This window comes from Crotalus tigris, unplaced genomic scaffold, assembly GCF_016545835.1.
Source record: "Crotalus tigris isolate CLP2741 ecotype Arizona unplaced genomic scaffold, ASM1654583v1 scf7180000024340.7048381, whole genome shotgun sequence".
Classification (NCBI taxonomy): Eukaryota; Metazoa; Chordata; class Lepidosauria; order Squamata; family Viperidae; genus Crotalus; species Crotalus tigris.
Window position 1 is genome coordinate 5,863,980 of NW_024100510.1, and position 20,047 is coordinate 5,884,026.

Consider the following 20,047-nt stretch of genomic DNA (forward strand, 5'->3'; position numbering starts at 1 on the left):
GTGGACTATTGAGATTTTAAATTATTGGTATTATTTGTTTAAATTTAGAGAGAGATTGTTCTATGATTATTTTCTCTGACCAAAAGAAAGCTGGAAATCATCTTTGTTATACATTTGTTTGTTGCATTTTTTCTGTTACATTTAATTTGCATTGTTATTCCCTTTTCCCTTTTGTGTTATTTTGTATTTTAATGTTTGACTTTGAAATTTAATGAAAATTTAATTTAAAAAATAATGGAAAATGATAGCTAAGAAAAGAAATGCAGATGATGCTTATGATGAGGAGGTGTTGCAATCAAATGTGTAAAATTGGCTGACCCCCCAAGAGCTCTCCCTTTGTTTTTTTAAAACTAATTTTTAACAGATTTTAGTCATCCTTGTCTCTCTTTAAATTCTAAATTTCCTAAATTTTTAATTTCCATATGTTCTTCTATTTTAACAATTTTATTGTATGCTGCTTAGTGTTCTTCCCAAGGGAGATAAGCAGTTCAAAAAGGTAAAAAAACAAACAAATGAAGTAAAATATCCAGGTGCCTCTTGCCAGGAGAGGTGGCTGGAGATGATCTAAATGGGGCTTTGGGCGAAAAGCCCATTATGCACATCAGCCATTTCCATAACTAACTGAACACTAAGAACTGGCTCTGCAAATTACCAGTTCCTATCAAGGTTAAGATGGAAAGGTGTATAAGGGAAGAGAAATTGGCAGAAACATTGCACAAAGGAAAGGAATGGATAGCTATGTACATAAGGAGAAAAATACAGAGAAATACGTGCATAACATTAGGACCCTTCACACCCAAATTTTCAAAGAAGCCAAATCAGACCTGTTGAGTGTGTGTGTGTGTGTGTGTGGAGGGGGCAAAATGTTTTTATTAGAATTTTGACATTACTTTTTATTCTCTAGTTCTCTCAATTAACAGATCAGGCCAAAATAACAAAGTAAATATTTTTCTCTATTTTGTTTTAATTGGCAGAAGCTATCCTGGTTCTCTGAGGTTATTGCCCAGGAAAATTTCAGGTGAAAATTTCTACAGAATACCGATTACATATCTGAAATGATTGTCACCTATGATCCAGAAAGAAAGAACTCACCAAAGCCCTTTGCAAAATCCTCTAAAAAGGGGATGGAGGCTCTCTCCGCAAATGCATCTGCCTGGTTCACTAGAGCCTCTTTGACTGTCTCATAGCCAGTCAGCACCACCATCTCCTGGAATCCCAGTCTGATGCGGAAAATGGGACCATATTTTTTGGACAACTGAAATTCAACAAATGAAAAACAAGAGAACGTTTTGATCAATAATTAATAAGTGATCATGTGCAGAAATTTGTTTAAGCTATCATGTCTCACAGTTCCAACGCTGAGATCATGTTATTTTCTGTTTTTGCTTTATGGCATGTTATGATGTTGTATTTTTATGATTTTTAATTTTCATTTCATTTACTACATTGTGTTTGTGTGTATGTACAGTATGTGTGTGTGTGTGTGTGTGTGTAAAATCAAAATGACCCTTATGTAATAAGAGGGTTCTTGCACACCAGATGACCATGTCAAATTGATAAATGTTTCTCATAAACATTTTCATAAAGGGATTAACTATGTAGGACTCTGTATGAAGGTGAAACCTGTGCAAGAGATATACTTATATTCCAGCATTTTGAACAGCTATCTTGAAGCCTTTAGTGCTGGATACACAGTTGAATTTTAGTTAAAAGAGACTCTATGCAGTTGTTGAAAGGATTACACAGAAACTTCCAAGGAAAGAAATTAAAATATATTTTCATAAATGACTTTGGAAATCAGGAAAAATAGCCCACTCTTCTTCTTACAAAGCTGTAAGAAAATTTTTCATTTAATGTTGCTCTCTGCAGAAATTATTTAATTACTTAGAATTCTGCTTAAAACATAGGAGTGCCTCTAAGAACATATACAAAACCATTCAGCTTAATAGTATATTTCCATGGGTTTTGAAACAGCTCTGCAAATCTGAATGAACAATTACAAAATTTTATATCTATTAACAAATGTCAGTGAAGCTTCACAGTCATCCAGGTAGAGTTGTCTGAAAGTTGAATCATGGCATCTGGACTTCTTTTCTTTTTTGTTTTGAAACTTTTGGCTGCTTATCCAAGTAGCTTGTTCAGTCTGAGCAAGTTGGGGAAGGGGACCCCATATATGTCCTCCAGGGTAGCCAGGCGAATAGTAGAGAGTCATTAAAGGTCATTACTCAAAAATCTTTCTCTTAAATGGGTCCTAATGAGTCTATTCAGATTAGGTGAGAAATGAAAACACCCTGGAGGATATATAATATATGGGGTCCCCCCCCCAAGCAACTTGAAGTTACTTGGATAAGCAGCCAAATGTTTTAAATGAAAAAAGAAAAGAAGACCAGTTGCCATGACTCAACTTCTAGACATCCATTAACCAAAAAAGATTTTCTTTTTTTTTAAACAAAATTTTATTAAGTTTATATAGATGGGGAAAGATAGGAACAATACAGATATGATAAATGGAGGAGTGGAAGGAAAGAGGAAGGGAATAAGGTATTAGGGTAAAATAAGGATGGGTACAATCACATATTTCAACAAACAAGCTACCATCCGGATCATAATAATGAGTAAATATCATATTCAACCATTTTTACCAAAGCTTAGACCAGTGTTTCTCAACCTTGACAATTTTAAGGCATGTGGACTTCAACTCCCAGAATTCCACAGCCAGCAATGCTGGCTGTGGAATTCTGGGAGTTGAAGTCCACATGCCTTAAAATTGTCAAGGTTGAGAAACACTGGCTTAGACTATAACATATTAAAAACAATTAGTAAACAAATATGTTGATCTATTAAGTAAACACTAATAAAATCTCAAAAAATTCTAACAATCAAAGATAACAAATGAAAATCAGTAAATCAGGAAAAATAATCATATCATCAAACTGTTAGTTAGACCTCAATTAAAAAATCAGTCATCTATTCTAAAATATTGAATCCTTCCAGTTCTAACGTGTCTCTAACCACTGATAAAATTTTCCCCAAGTTCTAAAATAAATTGAATCATCTTTTTCTTTCATTTCTAATGTTAGTCTATCCACTTCTGCACACTCTAAAATTTTAGTGATTATAATCTGGTCAGATGGTAAATTCTCATTTTTCCAAAACTGGGCAAATACTATCCTTGCAGCAGTTAAAACATGCAATATCAAGTAGTCATTCTCTTTACCATAATTAGGTTTTAATATTCCTAACAAAAACAATTCCAGTTTAAATTCTATCTGTAGTTTCATCATCTTTTCCAACCATCTATGGATCTTAGACCAATATTTCTTAGCGATAGGGCATATCCACCAGGCATAGTAGTAATCAATCTAACGTGGAGCTGGAAGAAAGTATGGCAATGATGGAGTTTGAACACGTATCATATTTTCTAAGATTCCAAAATGTGATAGAAGAGAATGATGAGAACTTGTTACTATTGATGACTGAGTTATTGATGGACTTCCTCGGAATGGAAATGGATCAAATCAAAAGAGAAGTTGATCAAGTCTATAGAGTGAATTCAAATTATGCAAGAAGAAATAGAGTGCCAAGGGAAGTTCATGTTAGATTCAGCAAAAGAGCAGTACGGGATGAAAAGATTTTCTTGTAATAATCCTTCCAGGATTCATAAATATAACAGAATAACATAAATAAGATTGTTGGAAGGGACCTTGGAGGTTTTCTAGTCCAACCCCTTGTTCAGATATCAGGTAAATCTCACTTTTAAAATATTTTCATAGATATTGAAAAACATCAGCAAACATGAGCAACTGATCACATTTTTGTGTTATCTCAACAAATTTTGCTAAGAATACTTATTAATCATTTACCTCCATCATTGTTCTGTAAGGCCTCTTCAGATCCACCATGTGCAGATTTCCCAAAATGGGTATGGTCCTGGGTCCCGGGGGGAGATTGGGGGAGCTGTTATTCCAGGAACTGCCCTTTTTCAAAAGGAACATAACTGCAAGAATAAATAGTAATACTATTACAATTGCTCCAGTCCAATCCATTTCCTTTTAGCAATCAGCTTTCAGTAACAATTACAATGAATTCGGCAAACTGAAGTGATACAAGTATGTACTTCAAAGCACTGAATTAGGCATAGCTCATCTACTCTTTCTACTGAATCAACAGCATGCCCTGTATAAAAGGGGACCTCCCTCCTTTCCCTTGTTTTGCCTCTCTCCTCCCCTGGAATGTAACCTGAGCTGCAGGATCTTTGCAAACAAATTTAAACATGTTTGAATTGTGCAACAATCCAACATTTAGGTCAGATGTTAACTGTAGCCTTGTTCACTTAATAATACTATTTTACATCGCTTTCTGGGTGACCAGTCAACTCTTTGCACCATTACTTTAATTTTATAATGTTTTACAAGCTCACTAAATGAAAGAACACAAAAAACCCCAACCAACTTGATAGCGATCACATAACACACTGACAAATGTCCTCTTCTCAGCTTCAATACATGACATCAATAACTGAATCCTACTGTGACCTGATTGGCTCATTGCCAAAACAAGATGACACATATTGGCTCTCTAAACACTCATGCTCATTGGCTACAATCAGATGAAGGAAAGCTACCTGATATCAAATTAAGCAAGTTGTGCTTCCATTTTCTGGTTATTTGGCTATAGGTTTTCATAGAATACAATACAGATAATTGAACAAACTTTGTTGCATTACATTATTGATTAAATTATCTTTCCATTGATATATAATTTTATGGTATTACTCCAAAAAAGTGGCGTTATTAGCCATCAAACCTCAAAAATACACTTTTCCCAAAAGGTTTCCACAATTTTGGCCTCTACTGTAAATGTTTCACTATACAGTTAACAATTCCAACAAATGGAATTAAGCAATATTGGGTCCCAAGAACAAAAGACACGCGCCTTCTTGAGTAATTATATAGTTGAGCCATCATTTTCACATTGGCTGAATATTAACGAATTTTCCATGACTTTGTGAGTAGGAAAAAAGAGTATTTTCTGGTTTTTTGCATAATCTCTTATTTGGCCACAAAAGTTTCTTTGACAAACTTTCTTCTTGTGGCACTGGGGTCTCAGTGGCCTATCTGTATGGGAGGAGTGGGAGATATGTTGTAGGTGAGAGCTGCCACACAGTTAAAATCCTTCGTTTAAATTGGTTTGGCATTACACAGCGTTGACACAAAATTGGGGGTGATGTATGCAAATGTTCATATATGACTGCCACTGGATCCTTTTCATTTCCTCAACTTTATATGCTGAAAAAACATGTTTGTTTGTTTGTTTGTTGTTTCTTCTTTCTCTTCCTCCCTCTCTTCCTGGCCATCAGCTTTGGGGTTAATACATAATTTGATGGTCTTGGATCCACAACTTCATAATATTTGAACTTTATTCAGTTACATCCATATTTGGACTGAGAGACCCTTGTTCCACATGTGTGCCCTCAGGTTTAACTTATGGTCACACACTCACTGCCTTGGAAAATTGCCACACACAAATTACTTTCAACTGAACACTGAGGCACAAACAATTCTTTAGAATGCACAGAGACCCAGTCAATTTAAAATAGCAAGCAACTTTACTGATTACAAAGTATATCTGTGTAGGACGAAAACACAACCCCGGAAAAAGCCCTGTTTATAACAAAGGTCTTCTAAGATATTAAAAAAGCCAAATAAAATTGCACAAGCAGCAAAAGGTAAAAAGTAACACCATCTACGTTTTTTCCCTCTCACTCGAAGCTGTCAGATAAATAACCTCCAGCAGTCTGGCGTGGACTTTAGCCTAAAGAAAAAGCAACAACGTTGCAACCAGAGGTTTGAGTGGCTCTAGCTCAGTGATGGTGACCCTTTTAGAGACTGAGTGCCCAAACTGCAACCCACTTATGCATCGTTGAGTGCTGGGTGGGTGTGGCCCATTGGGTGGGCATGGCCCTTTGGGTGGGCGTGGCTGCAGTGGTAATGGCAGACTGGGTGGGACTAAAAAATTTAATCAATCAATTCCAACTTTGCCAGATCTTTGTTTTCCTGTGAGAAGTTGAAATTGACTGATTGAAACTTTTTTTTTTTTTGTACATGGCGGTGGAGGCCTAAAGCAAAAAGATTTTATAAAACCCAGCTGAAGACCTAGGACTGGGGCAATGGCACGCACGCCCACAGAGAGGGCTCTGAGTGCCGCCTCTGGCACCCATGCCATAGGTTCGCCACCACTGCTCTAGCTGTTGTGAAAGCAAACACAATGAATGCAGCCTGTTAATTTACAGAAATAGCTTTCCAGAGGCTATAGACTGGCTAGAGATAAAGAGGTAAAGCTAATTACATCTGTTTAACCAGCTTAAGTCAGGGAAACTGACACATTACACCCGTTAATAGCCTTCATGAAATGTGCTAGCCAAAATTAAATAACAAATACACAAAGTAAGCCTCCAGATTACAGAATGCTTTAAAATTGTATAAAAACCCATGTATTTAATAAACCAATTTGCCAGCTGACCCGGAATTCATCTCTGCTGTTACCAGTAGCATTGATTTCCAAAATAAACCAACCTCCTTTCCGATACATTTATCTCCGGGCTCTTCATTTCATCGGCCTGATCGTGCTCTCCTAGCTAGAAAAAATGAACCGTAGGGGCATTTTCTTCTCACATCTGTTTGGTCTTTCATGCACATATGTGGGACGTCAGCCCACCTACCCTTATTTTTTGGGGGTGGGCCTAATTTAAGCCCTACTCCAAAAATAAGGCCTAATTAGGAACCTGCCCAGTCTGTCCCACCTCACTGCTGCAACGGGGCAGGAGGCCGTGTGGCATATCGCGCTGCTGCCAGCACAATGAGACAAGGCAGGTGTGGGAGGAGGTGGAGCTGCCCCATGCACCTGCACCCACTTCTTTCAGGACCCCTCCAGCCAGACCATTCCTTGCTCGGCAATCTTCCCTTTCACTCCTCTCATAAGCCGGACTGCCATGCTATGGAAGTTTGGTGTGGTAGGCCCAATCCCCCTCTGCCATTTCAGAGCAAGGAGGGAGTGATAGCAAAAGGCTCCGCTGCTGCTGTGCGCCACTGGAGGGGCTTTCTTTGTGCTTTACCCCCCAGATCATTTTGTTGGATAGGGCCCACTGTTCAAGTTTGTCAAGATCTTTTTGTATCCTGAGTTTGTCTTCTGGGGTGTTGGCTACTCCTGCCACTTTGGTGTCATCTGTAAAATTGATGAGTTCCCCTTCTATTCTCTCATCTAAGTCATTGATGAAGATATTGAAGAGTACTGGGCCTAAGACGGGACCTTGTGGTACCTCACTGCTTACTTCTCTCCATGTGGATGTAGTGCCATTGAGGACTACTTGTTGAGTATGGTTTGTTAGTCAGCTATAGATCCATCTGGTGGTGATGTTGTCTATTCCACCTTTTCTTAGTTTATCAAGGAGTAGGTAATAATAATAATAATAATAATAATAATAATAATAATAATAATAATAATAATAATAATAAAGTTGGAAGGGACCTTGGAGGTCATTTAGTCCAACCCCCTGCTCAGACAGGAAACCCTATTCCATTTCAGACAAATGGCTGTCCAGTCTCTTCTTAAAAACTTCCAGTGTTGGAGCATTCACCACTTCTGGAGGCAGGTTGTTCCACTGGTTAATTGTTCTGTCAGGAAGTTTCTCCTTAGTTCTAGGCTGATTCTCTCCTTGATTAGTTTCCATCTGTTGCCTCCTGTCCTGCCTTCAGGCGCTTTGGAAAATAGTTTGATTCCCTCTTCTTTGTGGCAGCCCCTGAGATATTGGCATATTGCTATCATGTCCCCCCTCGTCCTTCTTTTCATTAAACTAGACATACCCAATTCCAGCAGCCTTTCGTTATGTGCTTCAGCCTCCAGTCCCCTAATCATCTGTGTTGCTCTTCTCTGTACTCTTTCTAGTGTCTCAACATCATTTTTACATCGTGGTGACCAAAACTGGATGCAGTATTCCAAGTGTGGCCTTACCAAGGCATTGTAAAGTTGTATTAATACTTCACGTGATCTTGATTCTATCCCTCTGTTAATGCAGCCCAGCACTATGTAGAACCTTACTTTTTTCACCATTGAATTTCATTTTGTTAGATAGCGCCCAATGTTCAAGTCTGTCCAGATCCTCCTGTATCCTAAGCCTGTCTTCTGAAGTGTTGGCTATTCCTGCCGGCTTGGTGTCATCTGCAAATTTGATGATTTCCCCATCTATCCCCTCATCCAAATTGTTGATGAAGTTGTTGAAGAGCACTGGGCCCAGAACAGAGCCTTGGGGCACCCCACTACACACTTCCCTCCATTAGATGTGGTTCCATTGAGGACCACATGCTGAGTATGGCCGGTCAGCCAGTTACGGATCCATCTGGTGGTGATGCTGTCTAACCCACATTTATCAAGTAGTAGGTTGTGATCTACTTTGTCAAATGCCTTACTGAAGTCCAAGTAAATTATGTCCACAGCATTCCTCTGATCCACTAATTTTGTCACTTGGTCAAAGAATGCAATAATATTTGTCTGGCATGATCTGTTTTTGATAAACCCATGTTGGCTTTTAGTAATGACTTTGTTTGCCTGTAAGTGTTCGCTGATTCGTTGTTTGATTATCTTTTCCAGAATCTTCCCAATATTGAGGTCAGGCTGATAGGTCTGTAATTTCCTGGGTCTTTCCCCCCTCCTTTTTGAACATGGGAACTACATCAGCTCTTTTCCAGTCCTCCGGTAGTTCCCCAGTGCTGCAGGATCTTTGAAAAATATAGTTCAATGGTTCTGAGATCACATCTGACAGTTCCTTGAGAACCCTGGGGTGTAGTTCATCTGGTCTTGGTGATTTGAACTTGTCTGGGCTGGACAGGTGCTCACTTACCATTTTCTTGCCTATCTTATCTTGCGTTTCTTTTCTGTTTTTTTGGCACTATTTTTGGTAGGTTGGTCTGTTTTTTTCCCTTTGTGTAAAGATAGATGCAAAAAACAAGTTAAATAGTTTTGCTTTCTCCCTGTTGCTTGTCACCTTCTTGCCACTTTCTCCCACTAATGGACCAATCATTTCCTTCACTTTTTTCTTGTTTTTTACATGTTGAAAGAAGCTTGACCTCAATACCTGGGAAGATCCTGGAAAAGATAATCAAACAACGAATCAACGAACACCTAGAGGCAAACAAAGTCATTACTAAAACCAAGTAATTCATGAAGTTCAAAGGTTTGCTGATATAAAGAACTTTACACAAACAAAAAACAAGGCCAAGCCATAAGAGGAGAACTGACCTAACATAAATGAAACCAGATATCCTGGAGGAGGAAGTAGTGTGAGCACTCAATTCATGCTTGGTCACTTGGTCACTGCATAACCAAAGCATAAATGACTCTTGAGGGTGTGAGACTAGGCCAAAACCACCATACCTAATAGTGGTGAAAGAATGTAAGCAGGCTGGACAAAAGCCAGGAAAAGTTCCTCAGGGAACAGAACCATTAAGAAAACAAAAGGACAAAAATTGGGCCTGACTGTTGTGTCCTGGATCTGATGAGGAAACTCAGCAGGCCCAGAATTGTTGCAAAAGGTCTCGGGCAATTCTAAAAGCTGCCCGGGACCAGACAGAGCAGCGCCGGCCTTGTTTGCATGCGCAAGGTGCGAAAACGCTATATTCCTATTGGCTGTCAGTGTCCGGGTCTTTGGTCATATAAAAGGCCTGCGTGCCTTTTACCATTGCTTTTTGGTTGTGCGTAGTGAGAACACAGAGAGTAATAAAGACTGTTTAATACACCATGTGTCGTCATCCTTGTGAACGAACCCAAGAATACAACACTGGCGACAAAGGTGGGATTCTTCTGCAAACAAAAAGAAGTTTGAGTACTTACTGAAGAAGTCTGCAGAGGGAAGGTGGCGTCTAAATTAGTGTTCCAACCTGCCAGTACAGAGTCGCTGGAGGGTGAGTTCGGCTAGCAGACCCTTTCCCTTTTTGAGAAGGTTTGCAGAGGAACAAGTGGTGAAGTTCGCAATTCAGAATGGCAAAGATTGGCCGATTGTCTGACTTCTATACCTCACACCCTGAGAGGTGGAATTCTTATGTAGCTAGAGTAGAGAAGTATTTTAGAGTGAACCAAATTAGACAAGATGGATTGAAGGCTGCAACCTTGTTGTGTGTTTGTGGGCAGGAAGCTTTTGAAATTGCAGAAAATTTGGTGGCTCCTGCACCCCTGGAATCAGTGGCATATACTGACTTAAAAAAGTTGTTAAAGGAACATTTCCAACCAAGGTTGTCTGTCATTGCTTGGAGGCATGCTTTTGAACTGAGGGACCAGAAGCAAGGAGAATCTGCTACAGATTTCATTGCAGCCTTAAGAAGAGCAGCCAGGCCGTGTGAGTTTAAATACTTAGAAGAGAGGCTGCGAGACAGATTCGTGTGTGGGCTAAGAAACAGAGACTTGCAGCAGAAGATTTTTGCTAAGGAAGAGGTTTCATTCCAAGATGTCCTATGAGAGGTTACAGCAGAGGAAGCAGCAGGCGGGGCTGTGAAAGCCTTGCGACTCACCAAAAGCTCTACAGAAATGGCTACAGTCCATCAAGAGGACATTCGAGAAGGATCGGACACAGATCTTGAAGAAGAGGTGAATAGACTTGTCCAGCCAGCTGGAAGGAGGCAGAAGGAACGTCTGGACAAGGCTCCAGCATCTCTTCAATGCTTTGGGTGTGGCAGTCGTCACAAGCGAGCCGACTGCAGGTTTTGTTCCACCATCTGCAGAGCATGTGGCAGGCAAAGTCACATAGTGTCCATCTGTTTGGGTCGACAGAAAGTCCAACCTCATGAAGAATTGCGTCTGAAAGGTACCAGGGTCCCAAACCAACATAGGGTGGGCTTCTGCGCATTGCGCAGGAGCATATTAAAAAAACTGTCTCTTAACATAAGGTTGCAGGGAGTTCCATTAACAATGGAGTTGGACACTGGGTCTGCTCTCTCCATTATTTCTAGTGACACTTTCAAAAAGATATGCAGCAGCAGTGGCCTTCGAGTTAAACTCAGGCCATCCAATTTAATACTCACAGATTTTCAGAAGTCTATGGTGTGTGTTAAGGGAGAGGCCACACTTAGAGTACAGTATAAGGATTTTGAAGGTCCCCTAGATGTGGTGGTTGTTGGGGGGTGAATGTACAAGTCTTATTGGACTCGATTGGTTTGAGGGCCTGGGAATCCAGGTGATTGGGCTGCACCATTTGCAAACGTTAAGCCTTGCAGAGGTTTGCAGGGAGTTTGCAGATGTGTTTAGTTCAGAGCTAGGATCCTACAAGGAGCTTCCCATTTTGCTGCGCTTAGATCCAAGCATCACACCCATCAGGGTTAAGTCTAGAAGGGTACCTTTTGCCCTCAAAGGGAAGATTGATGCTGAGCTGGACAAATTGCTCCAGCAAGGCATTCTGGAACCTGTGGACTCAAGCCCATGTGAAACCTCCATAGTAATGCCTTTAAAGGCTAATGGGGACATACATATATGTGCAGATTACAAGTGCACACTGAACAAGGCATTACAGCAGCATGCTTACCCAGTACCTGTGGTGAGTCACATCCTGGCCTCTCTCAAGGGGGGGGGGTGTCGTATTTTTGCAAAGTTTGACTTGGCACAAGCATATCAACAGTTGCCTGTTGATGAGGCAGCTGCAGAGGCACAGATTATTGTGACCCATAGAGGGGCATTTAAGGTAAAGAGACTGCAATTTGGGGTAAATGTAGACCCTGGCATATTCCAAAGTGTCATGGAAAGCACACTTTGAGGTATTCCAGGGGTCTGTCCATACTTTGATGATGTCCTCATTGCTGGGGAATCATCTCAGAATTTAACTGAAAGATTAAGGGCTGTCTTGCTTCGTTTTCAAAAAGCAGGCCTCAAACTAAAGAGAGATAAATGTAAGATAGGAGTTACTTCTATTGATTTCTCAGGGTTCAGGATTGATGCTCAAGGTATCCACCCTGCTGAAACTAAACTGAAGGCTATTCAACAGGCCCCAAGCCCTAAGTCTAAGACTGAGTTGCAAGCCTTCTTAGGATTACTAAACTTTTACCATGCATTTCTCCCACACAAAGCTGCTGTGGCAGAACCATTACATAGGCTCCTAGACAAGCAAGCCCCGAGGACTAAGGTACATGAAAAGAGTTTCAATGAGGTTAAGGCCTTGCTTACTTCTAATGCTGTTTTAGCTCATTTCAATGAGCAACTGCCTGTCTGCATCGCATGTGATACATCCCCTTATGTTGTTGGAGCTGTACTCAGCCATCTGCAGGCTGATGGAACACAGGTTCCATCAGCATATTATTAAAGGACTCTGTCTTCTGCTGAGCATAATTATGCTCAAATTGACAGAGAAGCTCTGGCCATAATGGCTGGCATTAAGAAATTTCATGATTTTTTGTATGGCTGCTTTTTCACGGTCTATACTGACCATAAGCCTCTGCTGGGGTTGTTTACTACCAACAAACAGACCCCGCATACCATTTCTCCTCGTATGCTGAGATGGTCCATTTTCCTGTCAGCATATGACTATACATTCACACACCCAACAAAGATAGCAATGATATATATACTAAAATATTGAGAAAGTTTGAAAGAGCTTCTCTTGGATAACCAGTTTGTACTGGTCCATGACTGCAATAAACTGAACTGTATTGAATGGGATGCAATTGTTTTATTCAAGTATGAGGGAAAAATCATTCAGATCAATAAGAAGTAAGATATTGTACCTTTCTTTGCAATTTCAAGAAAAACTGAAGGTTAAAAAAAATTGTAAAAATATTTCACAGAACTTAATTTTGGTATTATTTTGAGCATAAATTGAGACAATTGTTATTTTCCAGATTCAGTCTGAAAGCTTAATATTATAAGTCTTCCTTCCTCAACTTGGACTTGTTTCTATAGAGATCATAAGTTTTCATATATATAACTCCTCCACATTTTAAAAAATTGAGGTCATATATTTTTGATGGAGATGTTTACATTCCAACAGATTGACATTAGTACTTTCAATGTATATCTGTTGAAGGCACATAACATGAGCGTTTTCAGATTTAACAATCTGAAATCCCTTTTAAATAAACTATTCAACCTGACAATCCAGCCACAAGGTGTTCTTATCAATCGCTTATCCCAGTTAAACATCTAGCCTGGTAACACAACTAGTTGCCTGTTCAATATACCTTTTCAAGGGTTATACATTTTTGAACTTTCTCTCAAACTTTTATTTGACTACATAAAATCAGTGATCTAGTATTTTTTTCCAGTTTTTATTGGAACAAAAACTTAAGCCTTGCAAGATATTCAACCGAACTTGACAGTTGCAGCTTTTTCCATCTTGAAATATCTGCCATTCTATTCCACCAAATCTATGAATAACTGTCCCTGAATAAATATTTCTTATTTTTTATGAAATAAATTCTCAGTAATACTAAAAATTATTGTTTCCTATTGATATTGCTATTATATCCCAAAGGTCATACCCTGCTTCCCTGAGGCTGTGGCTGATGAGTACTGGATTTTTTGGGTGTGAGGGATTGTTGATTCTAGGGACCTTTATCTTTCTAATCCCAGCTTCCTGGCTTCAATCTTTCTGACCAGATTATCACATCTGCATTTCTGCAGACCTGGTTTTTGTTTTGGGCAGAGAGACTGGGGTGGTGATGGTTTCTGCCTTTAAGACCCTTTGGGGAAATATAATATTCTGCCTTTTAATATTCCCAAAAATATTTCTTTCTTGGGGGGACTGATTTCTCACAATCTCCCCTTTATGCCATAAGAGTGTGAGTGACACACTTTTACTGGCACAAGATTAAAAATTGATCTGGTCAGGGAGACTTGATAAAGAAGCTTTTAAACTCTTAATGCAAAAAGGGAAGACAGTAATAGATGCAGCAGAAAAAGATCCCTGCAGTGGCTCCCAAAAGGGAAGCTTCCAACCCATAAAGGTCTAAAAGTCAGGGCAAAAGTTCTGTTAGATGGAAAAAAAATTTATAGTGTCGAATATTCTATGCCAATTATTTTCACATGTTGGATGTCACTTTCAGCTTCCAGTCAGGTCTGCACATGCCTCCCAAAATTCTTCACAGCTGTGTTTTTCCTTGGTACATAACCACTGGCTGCCCATTTTCAAGGGTTGCTTTTTGAGCCTGCCTTAGCTCTTAGTTTAGTGTATCCAGGTTTGTGATGTCCAACTGAGGTTAGCCAGTGTGCAAGCCAGGCTATTAATCTTTCTTATATTGCACATAGTGAGCCCTAGGTATCCCACTCTGAGTCTACCAGTGTAACATATTCTGGGCTTGGGTTTTGAAGATCTTTTTCCTGCTACCACTACAACGAGAGCATATGAATTGCAAAACACCTGAGGGGGCCTGGTTCCCTCCCCCTTGGAATTTTCAGGAAGTTGTGCATGCATAGCTTTAATGCCACAGGGCAAAAACCAGCCTAAGGTGCTTTATTGAAGGTAGGTGAAGAAGGGGGGGGGGAGTAGCTTGCAGGTAGAGTTTGAAAAGGCATTAAGGTTAACATTGCAGATGTTAAATAGACAAATAAAACCCATTTAAACACATACAGTAAATGCAAGAATGAAACTTTTTTGTGATGAACTTAAAACATTCCCTCCTAACAAGGGAAGGCCAAAGGGAACTCAATTCTCTTCATCCTATTTTGCTGGCCAGGCAAATAGGGTTAGAATATTTTCCTTTTGGTGGCTTATTTTAACTTTTGTTTTTCTTTTCCTAGCAGAATTTAAATTTTTTTTTCTCTAGGGATTTAGGTTTAGGGACTTTAACAGTTAAAATTTACCTAATACACAAAGACCTTGACCCATGTATACATACACACAAAAATAAGGGAAAGAGACCAGCATAGGAAACAGAACTCTTAGTTGTATACATCCTAGTCATTCCCACCATAAATCTCAGTTAACTCAAATTACGGAAGGCACAAATCATAAACATATTATGTGGTTGCATAAAAAAAAAAGAGAGAGAGAGAGAGAGAGAGAAATCACTATCCCTATATTTTATTTTCCTTTTCCTTTTAAGTACCTTTATTTAGCCGAACTGGTTTTTCCTGCTTCATCCCTGAGCAAAGTCCACTCCTGTGTAACTTGCGCACACGCTTCTTACACATTCCCGCCTGGATGGGCAATTTGTCCCAGTACCAGGCATCCATTAGCCTCCTTAAAGGAGACCTCAGTGGGATCCTAGATCTTGAACTTCCCATGCTCTTTCCCACCGTCTGTGATGAGACTACAAGGATTTCTCCTTGGTCCCTTGCAACCTGCGGAATACACTGCCTGTGGAATACACTGCCCCCAACAGCCAGCTTCCTGGCTCCAAACTTTCTGACAAGATTATCACATCTGCCTTTCTGAAGACCTGGTTTCTGTTTGGGGCAGAGAGACTTGGGGTGGTGGTGGTTTCTGCCTTTAAGATCCTTTGGGGAAATATAATATTCTGCCTTTTAATTTCCCCAAAAATATTTCTTTCTCTTGGGGGGGGGGGAGGAACTGACTTCCCACACCTGATAAATTGCTAAACTTTTATATCAGCATGAGTATATTTTGGCAAAGAACATTCATAGTTGTTAATCATCAGGTGTACCTTTATCATTGTCTTATAGGGCCTCTTCCAATCCATTATGTGCAAAATGGGTAGGGTCCTGGGTCCAGGTGGAAGATTTTGGGAACTGTTACTCTGGGAATTACCCATTTTGAAAAGGAATAAAACTGTAAGAATGAATAGCAATAATAATAAAACAAATCCAATCCAAGCCATTTCCTTTCAGAAGCAGTTTTCAGTAACAGTTAGAATGAAATCTGCAAACAGAAATGATACAAACATGTATTTCAAACTATTGCCCTAAGCAGAGCCCAGTGCCTACTTCTACTGAATCTTCAGTCTGCCCCTTACGCTGAATCACTTCCAACCTTGCCTTGGCTACTTCCTGTCTAGGAATTTGATCTGTAGTTGATTGTTTACCACTCACTATGATACTTTCGTGGGTGGTGCCTATCCTTAAATGAAAACATTGCAAAACAGGTTTAAACTCATTTAAACTGCACTGCAATCCGATACTTGGAACATCTTTTAATGAATATACATTGGATTACAAAATCCTCTTGCTTATTAACAATATTTCAGATAAGGAATTCAGCAAATGGAATCATTTAGTCCAGAGGGTAAAACTGCTGGCCCGCGGGCTGGATGCGTCATGCTGAAACTGCACCAACCCCATTACCAGCAATGAAAAAACATTGTGACACGTCGTGACATGTCATGTGACATTGCGAGTTTGACACCCCTGATTTAGTCTATTAATTAATACTGGATCTCAAAAGCTGACATACCTCCTTGAGTTCAGCTGATTCAGCTGATATTTTCACACTGTTATAGAGAATTTCCCATATCTGTCCAATCAACTGAGAAAGAAGTGGGGACATTTTTTTTCCATTTTCTGCTTGATCTGTTACTTCTGTCACACAGTTTTCTGAGATGTAATTCCTCTTTGCTTGGATCACTCAGATATAAAGACATTTTCTAAGATGTTCTGCTACTGAAACAAAAACCCAGTATTTGAATTAGTGGCTTATTGGGCATTTCCGTAGGAATGAGCACTAAACAGTGGTGATGCATTGTGGATCATCATAAATGTGGATCATCTAGAGAACTGGACATTTTCCCAAGCATGTGAATACAAACAATGTAACTTCCTGCGTCCACCTTACCTGTTTCTTTAGTAAACTCCGGAGCATAATCTAAATGAGATCAATTAAGAGAGTTGGTTTTCCTTCTCCATAGGAAATGGCTTGGATTTCTAGAATGTAGGCATTAAAGCTGATCTGATGTGATTGATTGATTGATTAAAGGTAACAGTCTGCCTATCAAAAATATTTTCTGGGCATCTGACAGATAGAAACAAATGAAAGGGGAGCATTTTTGCTACTTTGACTCTCCTAATCAAATATAGAGAACGCTTTGCAATAGCAGTTGAGATTCAAATGTTTTTGGTCAAAAGAGATTATTTTAAACTGATTTCAACAAGGACTGTTTCATGGCTGAACATGCTTAGTCACTGTAATTTAGCTAAAATTGCAAATAGTGAGAGAAATTCATTCTATTTATTTCTATTGAGCTTGTTAATATATTTCAATAGGCGAGGGAAGAATTTTATTTACTCATTCATTCACTTATAATCCAGTGATCTTCAAAATACTTTCTGTTTGCACTATATAGCAATTAATTATTTTGTGTGAAGTTTCATTTTTATCTGAGTCTTCTGCCAATGTAAGCTGAGATATTTAACTGGGAGTTGAATTATTTAGAAACCCATCATTTCACATCTGATGTGAAATGTGAAGGTTAATAGATGTGATGCAGGAAGCACTGAGGGTAGCAATCAATCAATGAAAGGTAATGATACATTTGGCCACAATTTAATCTGTCCTGATATTTTTGAACCAAATGTAATTAATAATCTTTTATGTAAAAGAAGCTATGGATTAAAGGCATTTTACACCTGCAATATAATGTATGATATCTTGTTCTTATAAAAATATTTATATCAACAAAATTGTTTACCAATAGATTGTAAAGTCCTGTTATATAAGGACCATGTACTACTGGATTGGACCCCTGTCCAATCTAGTCCAACAGTCTGTTTTCACAATGGGCAACTAATTGCACAAGGAGGCCCACTAGTCTCTCAGGACATGGTCTTTTGAGGCAGTCAGACCTACATGAATTGAACCAACCCTTTTTTGAACACAGCCAGACTTATAATCAGCACTCATCTCATGGTATCACATTCTAAAAATTAGTTGCATATTGAATAAAAATTATTTTCTTTTGGAGACTCCTCCCCAAGATGGATGCTGAACAGTAAGGAAATTTCTCTCTCTTGCCAACAATCTGCTGATTTTGCTGCTAAAGCTGATTCTTTGGCAGCATTGCTCCCTGGTTATGAATGGGAGCATGTAGGAATGACTGAAGAGAGCTATCAGATGACTGTGGACCCACTTGGGAAGAGGGATCTTCTGCAGTTTCCTGTGGAAGTGGTCAAAAAGTCATCAGTCATTCATCTTTCCTCTTGGCAGTTTGTTTTCTTAAGTATGTCTAAGATTTAACTTCACTTCTATTTTTCTTCGCTTCTTCTCTTTAAAAGTTGACAGACTGATTGAATGCTGATTTATTATAACCCCCTGATAGACTTTATCTGGGTTTTTTCTTTCTTTCCTTTGATCTATTTTCTTGTTTTGAATAACTTTTATTTTTCCATAAGGAAGTCACAGTTCGTTCCTGGGTAGTGAAAATGCTTTCACTTGATTTTGCATTTTTATTGGACATTCATTACAGGGATTTTTGTATTTTATTAATTTGCAAAAAGTTTGGAGCTTACTTTTTTAATCTTTCTTTTAACTTTGGATCAAGATATCCAGAAAATATCTTCTCTCTTTCTCTATTTTTGTATTCTGATGGATATTACTTCAACCTTTCTTGTTTCTTGTCTTTAAAGAATTCTCTTATCTACCATTGCTAAGTTACATAGAGCAACAATGTATCAGATTACAGATAAGGAAATATGACTGGCATCTGAAAAAAGAATACTTGGTAACATGCAATCCCAACTTGAAATCTTTTTTAAAAGTTGGATGAAATAATAATGGCTGCGGAAAATATTCAGATGCAAGTAAATGCAGATAAATTAGATTCACAAAAGGAATGTGGTCTGAAAGTAGTATATTCGTTGGAAAGAAATATTTCTTGAACTAGTGACTTATTGGGCATTAGCATAGGAAGCATAGGGTGAGGATGGAGTGGGGGGGGAGGTGGAATCAATTATTACTCAATCAACCACCTCCATATGGACCTTACAGACTTAGAACTAACTGAATTGACTGCACAAGCCTCTCTAAAGTTCAACAGCAGAAAACTGACTGAGTGGGTAAGAGATAAATGGGTCTTCCTTATGAGAATTAAAGAAGATTTCTCACACTTAGATTAAGTGGATTTATCACACTTAACTGGAAACCAATTTCATTTAGATTTTTTTGGGAAAATAGATCAACTTCGGAGATTGGACTTATTATATTTAACCATACAATTGTTGTTAAGAGATGGTATTAAGAAGCAAACTTGGATATTTGATACAGGATGAATCAGTGTGAACTCTTGGGATGATTTGGGATATATAAGAAACATGGTAAATTTTCTATGAGTTAATTACAATAGCAGTTTGTTAATAGAGGGTTTTGAAACTTTAATCTTGCCTTTTTAATATTGTTATTGTTCTTGTAGGAGGTGACCAGATTGAGCTCGAGGAAAGGGTCAAATGTGTCGTCAGTCTAGAGTCCCTTCATACCCATAAGAGATCTAAGTCCAGGCCACCTTGAATTCCATTGACTTTTATCTACTGCTAATTTGCCTTCACCATTAGTAGTTCAGATTTATGTAGAAAGCATAACCTTGCAATAAATCTTTATATTCATTTGAATTGCTTGGACTTTTGATTTTCTGCACTTGACATTAATTTGAACTACTCCCTTCTTCACCATTCTTTTTCATGGACTCTGGAATACCCAAGTCATGGCTTCAAACCCCAGAGCTGGACAAGCCAGATGTACACTCTCTCAGCAGGTGCCAAGATGGCATGAAAGACTAAATATGGAATTTAGCAGCCAGTTTTCATCAACTGATTCAGCAAGTACACATCCTGACTCAACAACCACAGCCACCTGCCTCACCTGCCCAGGCACAACTGTTAGTTCCTGTTGCCCTTATCCTCAGGACTCCCAGCTGCGTACCATAGTGATTCAACAGTGAATGTGATAAGATGAGAATATGAATTGCAAAGGAGGGTGCCGAGTATGAAGTATGCCTAGTATGAAGTATGCCCTTCATCGTCTATTTGCAGACAACAGTTGGTTAAATTAAATTTTCCACAGACCTCTCCTTCTTCTGCCAATAAATAATCCAAGGCTAGCCTATTTTGATAAATTGCAGTCCTCATTTGGGTA

At 38.9% G+C, this 20,047-nt stretch overlaps 1 protein-coding gene across 1 annotated transcript in view; it reads right to left on the minus strand.

Annotated features, from left to right (window-relative positions):
- LOC120300445 (cytochrome P450 2K6-like) overlaps positions 1-15,285 on the minus strand; it is a 49,150-nt gene extending 33,865 nt beyond the window's left edge. Inside the window, exons 1-3 of the mRNA XM_039326456.1 lie at positions 15,078-15,285; positions 3,864-3,997; positions 1,093-1,255 (exon numbers count right to left, since the gene is read on the minus strand). Of these exons, the coding sequence (XP_039182390.1) occupies positions 1,093-1,255; positions 3,864-3,997; positions 15,078-15,255 (475 nt within the window). The 5' untranslated portion in view covers positions 15,256-15,285. The remainder of the gene's footprint in view (positions 1-1,092; positions 1,256-3,863; positions 3,998-15,077) is intronic.
- Between the last annotated feature and the right edge of the window lie 4,762 nt (positions 15,286-20,047).